At 41.6% G+C, this 12,411-nt stretch overlaps 1 protein-coding gene across 3 annotated transcripts in view; it reads left to right on the top strand.

Moving 5' to 3' along the window:
- LRP6 (LDL receptor related protein 6) overlaps positions 1–11,771 on the top strand; it is a 103,243-nt gene extending 91,472 nt beyond the window's left edge. For 2 of the 3 annotated variants that reach the window (XM_081005411.1, XM_081005409.1), the window contains 6 exons: positions 1,283–1,519; positions 2,528–2,638; positions 4,233–4,463; positions 5,916–6,052; positions 7,661–7,758; positions 8,963–11,771. In XM_081005411.1, coding sequence (XP_080861537.1) covers positions 1,283–1,519; positions 2,528–2,638; positions 4,233–4,463; positions 5,916–6,052; positions 7,661–7,758; positions 8,963–9,254 — 1,106 coding nt within the window. In that variant the 3' untranslated portion in view covers positions 9,255–11,771. The remainder of the gene's footprint in view (positions 1–1,282; positions 1,520–2,527; positions 2,639–4,232; positions 4,464–5,915; positions 6,053–7,660; positions 7,759–8,962) is intronic. The other variant, XM_081005410.1, reaches the window with a different exon arrangement.
- Positions 11,772–12,411: the final 640 nt, after the last annotated feature.

Here is a 12,411-nt window from a genome sequence, read left to right as displayed (position 1 = left end):
TAGCAGAGGCAAAGGAGAATTCGTGTGTGTGTGTGTGTGTGTGTGTGTGTGTGTGAACTTAACAGCCTAGTGCAGGGGTCAGCAACCTTTTTCAGCTGTGGGCCGGTCCACTGTCCCTCAGACCATGTAGTGGGCCGGACTATATTTTGAAGAGAAAAAATGAACGAATTCCTATGCCCCCAAAATAACCTAGAGATGCATTTTAAATAAAAGCACACATTCTACTCATGCAGAAACACCAGGCAGGCCCCACAAATAATCCAGAGATGCATTTTAAATAAAAGGACAAATTCTAATAATGTAAAAACATGCTGATTCCCAGACTGTCTGTGGGCCAGATTGAGAAGGCGATTGGGCCGCATCCGGCCCCCGGGCCTTAGGTTGCCTACCACTGGCCTAGTGAGATGAGTAGAAAAGACACAACTCAGCAGATTAGACCCAAGTGCTCGTTGTTCCCAACAATGCCCAACAAAGCAACTTTTGCCCTGTTAGTAACCAAGTATTTCATTTAGTGTATTGCCCAGAAGTACCCTAAAATACTGCAAAGTTTGTATTCTAGTTGGCATAAGAGTAATGGCTCATGGCTTTCAGTTTATAGAACCAAATGGCCCAGAGTACAACTCAGCTGTGCCATAGCTTGACAACAGGCTAGTGGATTTCTCGTTTTAAAATAAAGGGAGGAGAGACAGAGAGGGAAGATTTTACAAAGAGTTGTGTAGCTGGACATGGGATTGCTCACTCCCTCCTCAGATTGAAGCTGCCTTCTTTCTTTGGTTGTGGCACTTTCAAAACCATAGTGAGAGTAGCTGGGAGGAGCAGTAGGAGGGAGGGGTGGGGTGAGTCAGAGGCATCCTCACAATATCTCCTTGAGGATAATCCCAGGAACAAAATAACAAAATATATATAGACCCATTATCAGCACTAGGTTGCAATTTTTTTTATTTATTTAACACTGATTTTGTTTTGAACCCGGAGTGTCTATTGCTCTTGAAACCATGTAGATCTTGAGTAGAAAAGACATTACATTAGAGGCTGTTTCTGTTCTGCTGTGTAGACTCCAGAGTTTAGTTTGACTATACATCATTGCATCACCAAAGTTCAGTCATTGCAGTGGGAGAGACAGAGGTTGGTTGTTCACAATTCAAGCAGAGCCTTAGTTTTGGTTTTCCATAAATATGGCTTCTATCTTCCCATAGATATTTTTGACACTTGAGCAGACATTTATGTGCTGTTACTTCACAGTTTCATTCTTCTGAAAAAAACCAAAACTTTTTCGTAACAGAACCACCAACATGCTCTCCTCAGCACTTCACATGTTTCACAGGGGAGATTGACTGTATTCCTGCGGCTTGGCGCTGTGATGGGTTCACTGAATGTGAAGATGCCAGTGATGAAAAGAACTGCCCTATGTGCTCAGAGTCCCAGTTCCAGTGCGAGAGTGGCCAGTGCATTGACAGTATCCTTCAGTGCAATGGAGAAGCAAATTGTCAGGATAGCTCAGATGAAAAGAAATGTGAAGGTATTAATTTTTCCAGCTCATGAAAGAAACTGGAAAATTGATTTGGAGATGAAAAGGAAGAGGAACAGTGGCAACTTTTTAAACAATCTTGATATACGTATTTCAAACAACGAAAACCTCTTTAGAATGAATTGTCTGTTCTAACAGATACCTACTGCTGTATGTATTCTGTGCAGCAATAAGAAGTACAATTCTGAGCTTAGGAAATCCAGTTTCTTTACTGAGAGAAACTGAATTCTGAAACTTACTGAAACCTTGCAAATTGAGTGAATTTGCATAGTTCCTGTTCTGTAATTTTACCAGTTTGTGTATTCCAATTTTGTTTGCTGTTGGGAAAAGCAAGGAGTCACATGGGACAAGCATTAGAAGCCTTTTCAGTCCCCAGCCCCCGGCTCACACTTTTAAGCATATATTTACAGCCCAAAGGATTTAAAATTTGCAAAACTCAAATTCTTGAGAAGCTGAATTTTGCATTCAGTGCCATAGACTCTCTGACTTGTGAGGAGTGATACCTGCCCTCTTCCCATTGGCAACTCCCCTTGTCCCTTCTTCCTTCATGAAATTTTCTCAAATGGATGGAGGACGGGAGAGCTAGAAAACGAGTGATTTTTATCTCTCACACTCTCTCTCAAGAGCAACTCTGCTCTCTTCTTCTGCTAGTGGAGACTAGCCTGTTCCTCGCATGCTTGAGGTTTTAGGTAACCTATAGTGGGCTACAATAGCGGTTTCTGAATTGCCGGAGGGTCTCTAGAGAAGGTGGATTAGGGTCTTATTGATTCTCCCTATTTACACCTGCTACAAAAAGCAGTCACCTGCCAGGGCCCCCAGGGCCTCAAATTTGTACATTGTTCAAGTCAAATGGGCTTGATTTGCCTCCTGATTTAGAACTCTCACAATGATAGGCTTTGATACTATTCATTATCTTGATTTTTATGCTGAGCATTTGGCTAGTTGTTTCAGAAATTTGTGATACTAAGTAAACACATGTTTGCTTTTATCCTCCTCCAGTGCTTTGTTTAACAGATCAGTTCCGATGTGCCAGTGGGCAGTGCATTGGGAAAAACAAGAAATGTGACCACAACTTTGACTGCAGTGATAGCTCTGATGAACAGGGATGCTGTAAGTATGAAGTTTAAATACAAAACAACTACTATTTTGATCCAGTTCATAAGTTATCTTGCTTGTAAAATACAAATGATAGAAGTTAGCTTTATATTAGTTGAAATAAAGATAAATAGCTTAACTGCTGTTATTCTGGAATTGAAGTGAGAGAATGAACAGAATAAACAGACTTAGGAACCAGACACCATCCGTATATCACATTCTTTACCCCTAGCTACACCTTACAGACTCTCTACCATGCAGATGGCTCTTATCATGTGGAAAGAATCAGTCTTCCTGCTCAACCTTCCTGACAGACTAGGACACGAAGACTTCCCACATGGTTGAGACCATCCATGCAGTAGAATTTTAATGGTACAGCTGCACAATGCCATTTTTGCAACAATCCCATGGCTCCAAATGGCATGTGCTTCAGCTCTTAACTCTCATCATCTAGTTAAAGAATACCTTTATCCATTCTCAGGAGAGCTAAAAATGTCCCCTTTCAAGCATCTCTGCACAATTCCATTAATCCCATCAGTTTCTTGCTACCTCACTTCTCACTTAAGCTAGGAGCAGATATTTCATCACATCCTACATCTCCCACTAAAGATGTGTGGCAAGTTAAGATTCATAAGGGATCAAGGTATTCGATTTCTGGGAATGGAGTTGAGAGATGACCTAACCTGGGGAGAAAACAGCAAAGACCTGATGAAGAGAGCACAGCAGAGGTTATATTTTCTGAGAATCCTCAGGAAAAACAATCTCTCAAAGGACCTGTTGATGGCATTTTACCATTGTACTGTTGAGAGTGTATTAACTTATGGTCTGTGTGTGTGGTTTGGGAGCTCACGGTCAGGGAAAAAACAATGCTGTCCAGGGTTGTAAAGACTGCGGAGAGAATAATTGGGTGCACTCTTCCCACCTTGGATCAAATCTATGCTTCCAGGTGCCATAAGATAGCTGCAGAGATAGTGCAGGATAGTGTGCACCCCGGAAATGATCTCTTTCAGCTTCTGCCTTCTGGAAGAAGGTACAGGGTTATAAAGACTAGGACTAGCCGCCTGAGAAACAGTTTCTACGCCAGAGCCTAGGACTTGCTGATCAGAAGGTCGGTGGTTTGAATCCCCACGACGGGGTGAGCTCCCATTGCTCAGTCCCTGCTCCTGCCCACCTAGCAGTTCCAAAGCACGTCAAAGTGCAAGTAGATAAATAGGCACTGCTCCGGCGGGAAGGTAAACGGCGTTTCCGTACGCTGCTCTGGTTCGCCAGAAGCGGCTTAGTCATGCTGGCCACATGACCTGGAAGCTGTACGCCGGCTCCCTCGGCCAGTAAAGCTAGATGAGCGCCGCAACCCCAGAGTCGGTCACGACTGGACCTAATGGTCAGGGGTCCCTTTACCTTTAAGGGGTATCAGAGTTTTTAGGGGGCTAACCAGGTTGGGATAGCTGGCATAGCAGGCTTGTTGGGTTTTGAATGTTTTACGTAGATTTTTCAATTTCGTTGTTCCGTATGGGACAATGACAATAAAGATTATCGTAATCGTATAGAGTGGCAGGACTCTAAGGTTCAAGATATTTAAAATGTGTATTTGTTATCTCCTTACTTTTAGACACAACAGAGGAACCAGCCCCGCAAGCCACCAATACAATAGGTTCTATCATTGGTGTGATTCTCACAGTTTTTTTGGTTGGTGCTATGTACTTTGTTTGCCAGAGGGTATTGTGTCAGCGCATGAAAGGGGATGGAGAAACAATGAGCAATGACTATGTCGCACATGGACCAGCTTCTGTACCACTGGGCTATGTTCCTCACCCAAGCTCTCTCTCTGGATCTCTTCCTGGTTAGTCATCAGACATACAAGCATTTTGGAACTTTGTTGTCTCTTATGTTCTGTCTGAATGAAGCTTCTCATAGTTTTGCTGATGTGTGCCAACAAAACAATGTGAATTCTGGCTTCTATTTTTGGCAACTGTACTTGCAGAAGCTGCAACTAGAATCCTCAAACATTATTTTTATAGTCAGTTGGAGTTTTATGCACCACCCGCTTCTTCCACTGGCATAAGTGTGGCAATTCCTAGGCTCAAATATATCCCAATTAACAGTTTACTGAAGCCCTAATAGGCTGATAGGAGTGGTGCTGAAAAGTGATTAGAGGTAGACCCGGTGGTGTTATTGTGAACTCAGAACAAGGGTAGGTGGAGTGTGCCATGTGGAAGTATATGTTTTAAGACTTACCAAATAAAACATCCACTCTAACTTTCACCAGTCTAGTGCCTTAGAGCTTTATTGGACTGCATCTTCCATCACCCCCAGCAAGCCCAACCTAGGTGGCTAATGCTAATGGGAGTTGTTGTCCAGTATAGCTGGAGGGCACCAGGTTGGCGATTGCTGGTCTAGTCCTTTTGATTGAGTGCTGGCTTTCCTCCTCCATCTTCAGATCTTCTTGGCAGGAATTAACTGCCTTCCAATAGCACTGTGTGTAGTAGTCTTTCCTAAAGTACATGCATACGCCAGACCTGGACACATTATCTAATAGCAACTAAAGCTCAATTATGCAACCTGTGTAAGTTATGCAAATTGAAAACGTTTATATGATTTCTTAAACTTTGAATATTTACTTTTGCCGTCATTACCTTCCTAGTAAAAGTGGGTGTCCAGTGTGTGGGTGATAGGACAGACCAGGAGGGATCTCTTTTATAGACATTTACAAACAAACGAAAAGCCCAAGCACACGAACTGAGGGCTGTCAGCAAAAGTTGATAGCAGAGAGACTGGCAGGCAAATTGCTTCCCTTCAACCCAGGACCCCAATGAAAGAAGGGTCATGTAAGCTGGGAGTTGTCGCTTTACAGTTACTGTATTGTGTGAATAGTAGGAGTGGCCATGCAAGCAGGAAGCCCCCACAGAGCTGACCTCCAAAGCAGCAAGGTCACAGATACTGGGAAGATGTGTGGGCAGGGTGACAGTGAGGGTGGGGTGGCATAGGAGTGCTGGACTAGCCCCACCTCTGCATCCAAACCACTCTACCCCCACCCCATCTCGAAAAGTGGCAATGGCCCATGGCCCACTCGGTGGTTTAACAAATGTGTGTAGAAGTGGTACTTGGTGGAGATTCTTTAAAATGTGTAAAGCCTCCCTAAAAGAGTAGTTATTCATGTTATTTGGAGAAAATATGGGTGCTATTAAAGCTTGCTTGGGCATATAGTCCCTGCTATCCAGAATACTATTGTATTCTATATTGTCTTGTATACTATCAATGTTGTGAATATTGATTAGTTTTCTTTCTGTTTTAGGAATGTCCCGTGGCAAATCTGTGATCAGCTCACTCAGTATTATGGGTGGAAGTAGTGGACCTCCATATGATAGGGCCCATGTTACTGGGGCATCATCCAGCAGTTCTTCAAGCACCAAGGGCACTTACTTCCCTCCAGTAAGTCACTTCTGATAAACTATTCTTTCTGTAATTTGTAGCACTGCTGAGCCTCGCTCTGAAAACGGGACCATAAAGCCTCTTTTTGCAGCACAAGAAAAGGACAAAGTTAGGTCAATATTCTAACAAATCTGTAATGTAATATTGAGCAGGAAAGCTAAATATTAGATAGAAACTTATTATATAAATATTTTTTCTCCTTGGAGCTTTCAGTTTGAAGGCATAGTCTGAAGGTACACAATATAGCAACTTTTCTGAATCTAAGAAGATTTGAATCTGATCAGTGCCTTGATGGGAGACTACCATGGAATTCAGGGTACACTTTCTTAAATTCCACTATGGAAATAAGACATATAAATGAAGTGAAATAAAAGCAAATGCTTCTGAGCAGTAAAAATGAGTAGTATGCAAAACACTAGCATTTCCATATACCTACAGGATCACCATGCCTTACACGTGCCCACTCAGCTGCTTCGATTGGTAGAACTGGCACTACTACAGGTGCCACAAAATGCCCACTCTGCATTTGTAAGAACGTGATTGTTTAGCATGGCAGTGCCAGCACTTTGGAACTCCCTGCCTATTGCGATCAAGCAGTCACTTTCACTGTATTCTTTTCTGTGCCTGCTAAAAATGTTCTTGTTTAGACAAGCTTAGGTAAAGGTAGAGGTATCCCTGACCGTTAGGTCCAGTCACAAACGACTCTGGGGTTGCGCGCTCATCTCTCTCTATAGGCTGAGGGAGCTGGCATTTGTCCGCAGACAGCTTCCGGGTCATGTGGCCAGCATGATTAAGCCGCTTTTGGCGAACCAGAGCAGCGCACAGAAATGCTGTTTACCTTCCTGCCAGAGTGGTATCTATCTACTTGCACTTTGACATGCTTTCGAACTGCTAGGTGGGCAGGAGCTGGGACCGAACAACGGGAGCTCACCCTGTTGCGGGGATTCGAACCGCCAACCTTCTGAGTGGCAAGCCCTAGGCTCTGTGGTTTAGACCACAGTGCCACCCGCATCCCCCTTAGACAAGCTTAGCCAGATGCTTAAAAAGTTGAGGTAATCTTAACCTGTTTTAGTATTTTAACTTTTGTATGTTTTACAGTATGGTTGTGTTTTTTCTCAATTTTATTGTTTTATAGCTTTGAGGGTTTTGGTTTTTTTTACAATCAAGCAGTGTATAAATTTAATTAAGTAAATATATATGACATTGCTCAAAATTCTGAGAAACAAACACAAAAAAAATCTACACTTTTGAAAGGTTCAGTCGTGATTCAAAATGGTGTTCAACAGTAGACAAAAACCTGCTCCTTGATCTCAGCGACTGTCAAAATGGTTACAATATATTATGAGGTGTCATAAAGAACTGACTACAGGCCTAATCTTCCATGTTTTTCCAGTGGTTTTGCTGCTCCTTTCTCACCTTTATTCCCACTCTAGGTGGTTTAACAAACTTGTGTGCACAAACAGCTTTCCAAAATATATACTAAATGGTAAAAGCTAGTGCTGTGCTTACTAAGGATTGGCTTACTACTGCTGTGCTAAAAATATTGCTTTTAAACTTTGTTATGGTTCTGTTAAAATTGTCTCCCCTTCTTTCCCTCTCTCTCAAAAGATTTTGAATCCTCCTCCATCACCAGCTACTGAGCGTTCACATTACACGATGGAATTTGGTTATTCTTCAAATAGTCCATCTACCCATCGATCGTACAGGTAATTTTATTATTTGCATTCATTGGTACTGTAGTGTGGCATTTCAAATAAGTCTACTAAACCCGTCTAGTCCACAAACATTTTTACTCCATACATGGTGTGCATGTAGTCATTTGTAGTACACAAATGTCATGCGGAAAGAAAAGAGTCCTCCTCCCACTTCACAAAACTCCATCTAGAGACTGCCCGGGCTTACAGGGTGCTGTTTACAAGCTTGCCCATGTGCCAGCTGCTTTCTTAGCAGTGAATCAAAGGCACCTTTAATTCCCAATATTTGTAAGCCCATGGGCTGCCTTTGGGATGGCCAATTGGGTTGTCTTTTGGGGTATGCCTATATGCTTCCCGAGCCAGGACAGTATCAAAATGGAAGGCAGAAGAAGTGAACGAATATACCACTCCCTGAGCAAATAAGATTTACTGAAATTTCATGCAAAGCAGGTCTTTCCTTGCACTTACACAGGGAGCTGCCTTCATTTTTCATTTAATGCAAAAGCTGCCTAAGGAGAAAAACATAAAATGTGTTTGGACTTTTCCAAAATGTCTTTTTATTGTGCATTCATGATTATTTGTTGTGTTAATAATAGGATCAAGGCAGTTAAGCACAATCTCACTTTCCATACTGTTTGTGCCTGCAAAATGTTCAGGACTGACATACTGCTTCATTTTCCTATCAGTACATGTCCCATAGTTTCCTGCTGAAATCCTGTAACTTTTTATACCAGAAATAGCTCAGATAGCTCACTTGGTTAGAGCACGGTCCTGATAACGCCAAGGTTCGATCCCTGTAAAGGACAGCTGCATATTCCTGCATTGCAGAGGGTTGTACTAGATGATGCTCAGGGTCGCTTTCAACTCTGTGATTCTATGAAATGTTCTGGGTTATGTTGCTGCTTTTGTTTTGATCCTGCCTTTGTTGGGCACATATTTCCCTTCCAGATGGCAGTAGTGCTGTAGTGCTCTAACATTGGGGAACCATTGCAGGACAACTAATAAAGTGAAATTGATGTGTGGATGGTGCAATATCAATCAGCCATCAATGTACTTTTATTGCACCAACAGCATGTTGCAGGAAACACCCACACCCACAAAACAACCCTTTGCCTGCTGATCATATTGGCATGTTGCATGGTCAAGGAAATCTGAGATTCCTTTCAAATGTTGATGCGTCTTTCCTTCCTAACTCTTTTTTTCCTTCCCATCCCAGTTACAGGCCATACAGCTACCGGCATTTTGCCCCTCCCACTACACCATGCAGCACAGATGTTTGTGACAGTGACTACGCCCCCAGCCGTAGAGTGATGGCAACTGTGGGAAAGGGTTACACCAGTGATTTGAACTATGATTCTGAGCCTGTACCCCCACCGCCCACACCACGCAGCCAGTACTTATCAGCAGAGGAGAACTATGAGAGCTGCCCACCATCTCCATACACAGAACGGAGTTACTCTCATCACCTCTATCCACCGCCCCCTTCTCCTTGCACAGACTCCTCATGAGAGACTCCCTCCCTCCTTTGACTGCCTCCAACCCACCAGTGTAAATACTAACTGTCCTTATCAAGAGGGGGGAGGACATGAGGCAGGCTATAGTGTGTACAGCTGAAAATTATTAAATGAGGGTGGGGGTTATATTGCATATATCTTGTACAGAAAGGGGGTGGGGAGAGAAGGTTATTTATATATTTTCCTAAAACAGTTTGCTGCTTTGTGCCATAAGAAAATTTTAAAATTTGTATACGAAGTTTGTTGTTTATTTTTCCAAATGGAACACAAGAAGATGCCTTAAAATTTGTGAAGTGACTGAGCACATAGGGAAATAGAAGGATCAAGGTTGTGTTGCTGTTCAATGAGCCAAACACCAAAAAGGAAAAGAAGAGAGCTTTTGACAAGGAATAGAACTAAGGGAACCGACCATAAAGCAGCATATATAAACGTCTTCAAAGAGCTGAATAACCTCTGGCATTTGCTCTGATGGCCCAGCAATTCAAATTAAAGCTGAAGAAAACTGATAACTAATGGTACATAAACCGGACAGATAACTAATGGTACATAAAGGGCTTTATTCTCAGAAGTGAAATCATGGATGCTTATACACTTTTGAAAATGGCACCTTTTTGTTTAATTCACATTTTCTGAAGTAGCCAAGTTGCATCATTTCTACGTTTGTCCCTTTCTAGGTGTTCTATCATTTTCTTGGCTGTGGTTATGTTTCAAGTCGCTGTGTGTATGCTAAAAAGAACAATATAGGTGTTCAGTGGATTGTGGCTGTTTATTGGGTGCCACAATAACCTTCTGACAGGAGAATAAGGAGTGGGCCTCGAGCTTGCTTACTTCTTCTCTTAAGTCTCCCTGTTCCATTTTGCAGGGCCAGGAAGGTCACTTTGTTAGCATCTGTCCGCTGTAAGAGAATCAAGAGAAGGAGTGCACAAACTTAAGGACTGTTCCTAGTTCCACCACCATGTTAACTCTTTGGAGCTGAGTAAAGAATGAATGGGCCTTTTGTGAATATGTAAGTGTGTGTGGGTGCATGTGTGTGAGAGGAGTCTCCCCCCGCCCTTCCTTTCCTGGCAGTACAATAGGATTATGTTCTACCAGGTCAGAGCTATTCCCATCATAAAGACAAGGGTAATTATACCTGAATACCTTTTCCTGCCAGCGCTTTAAAATGTTTCAGTGCCCAGAAAAGGTGTTGTTGTATAAAACTATAATGACATCATCATCTAGATGTCATATTTATGAACTATAAAATTTTACTTTCAGTTCTTAGTTTAATGTAAATGAAATGTTATGTTCTTGCAGTACTTTCAGTGTCTAGTGAATACCGCAGTATACAATGCTTACATATATATTTTAAAATGATATTTTTCTTTATTAGGAAACATATAAGCGTTTTTCATTCAGAATGCACTCTGGACCTCCTTGGTTGTTTGAAACACGTCTTCCTGTTGAAGTTAAGTAACCCAGTCTTTGCAGTGCGATTTCCACTTCCTCTTCTATGGCAGAAATTCAGTTGTTAAGCATAAACTGCTGTGAACAACAGGTTTTTTTACCATCATTCTTTGCCAAAGTATTTTGTTATCCATCTATCTAGTTAGTTTCATTTTCTCTACAACCCTTCCCTGATTTGGAAGGGGTGCCAGGGCTTCATTTTACGGTAGCTTTACATGCTGGCAAGAAATCAACATGTGAAAAAAGCTTTTCTGAAGTTCAGGCTTTGGAACTTGGACAGCTATCACAAAGAGGCTACAGAACCTTTCTGCTAGAATAAAAATAATAGTATTGTTACACTGATTGTAAATAGATGTCAGGAAATCCCATTATTTTCACTAAGAGCTGTTTCATACATTTTGTGGAAATCATATTAGCCATGATTGCACCTGCATTACCACATTGGATGCTGAACTAAATGAGAAAAACACAAAATTGAGATGTGTGTTTTCAAAAACTTGGGAATACAGAATAGACTTGTCCCGGAAAGTTGCAATGGGCTACTCCTCCTTAGAGCCTCCTCATATTGTATTTAGAAATAAATCACAATTTCATGCTTTGTGTCATGTAGGAAATACTAGTATAATATCAGCATGGGCATGGCAGCCACAACTGCTATATAAAAGAAGCCCTTTTATGTCTGAAAGTTTTCAGGCTCCAAACATGACCTGCCTTTGAATCTGTAACTTTCATGGGGGGGTTTTGAGGGTTTGGTTGTTTTTTTTTTTGGTTTTTTTTTTTGGCTAACTTGTGCACTCTTACATTTCATTCTCAGAAGCTCACTTTTATTTCAACTCCATGAGCAACCTTGGCATTTGGAAATCTAATGGATGTACACTATGTGCCTGAAGAAGCTTTAAAGGAAATCTATTTGTATTCTAGACCTAAGTGCACTGACATGGAAGTAAACTTAAATGAGTTAAATGAAATTTGCTTCCAAAGTTATGCTTGTCAGGATTGCAGGCCAAATTTTGGAATTAGGCTTTGGTTTCAAAGGCTAGCTTGTACATTTCTACACCCCCCCCCCCACAAAAAAGTGCTGAATTACAGGAGCTTCATTTCACAAACTTGGAAGTTATCTAGCTGTCCATTTTGAATTTTTGAACAGAAAATATTTACCTGGGATCACCTGGAAGTTGCAGAATAAGGAAACTTCATGCAGTACCTAATCTGTGAAGAATACTTGAGGTTGAACAGAGGCTGTAATGCTGGTGGAAAGTGACCATTCATTGTTGACATCTTTAAGTGAACACCATTCTGACTGCGAATTAGCCCATATAAAATTGCACTGGGGAATTCAGAATATTGTGTTGCTTTATCTCGATCCAAATGTTTGTACTGCGTTGGCAACAATCTTCTTCTTGCAAAGTGTGTATTTGTGCCAATTTCTTTTACAAGGTGGTTGAGCTTATGCTGTGCTGTGCTATCTTCTTTCAGTGATGGAGCCAAGATTTCTTGCCTCCTGTGCAAATTCATTTAGATGACAGATAACTGTCAATTTTTTGTGGTGCACACAGGACAAACCCTGGAAAGAAAGCCACTAAACTTAGAGCAAATGCTATGTTGAGTCAAGCCAAGGATAAGCTGTTTCACATCTCTGTAGATCAACAGTTGCATACTAAAACAAATCAATCTAAGAGTTGAATTTACATTTGAAGATGAGCAA

Source organism: Podarcis pityusensis, assembly GCF_964106645.2.
Source record: "Podarcis pityusensis genome assembly, chromosome: 5".
Lineage (NCBI taxonomy): Eukaryota > Metazoa > Chordata > Lepidosauria > Squamata > Lacertidae > Podarcis > Podarcis pityusensis.
Note: the sequence above shows the minus strand (reverse complement) of the source record. Positions and strands in the feature narration are given on the sequence as shown.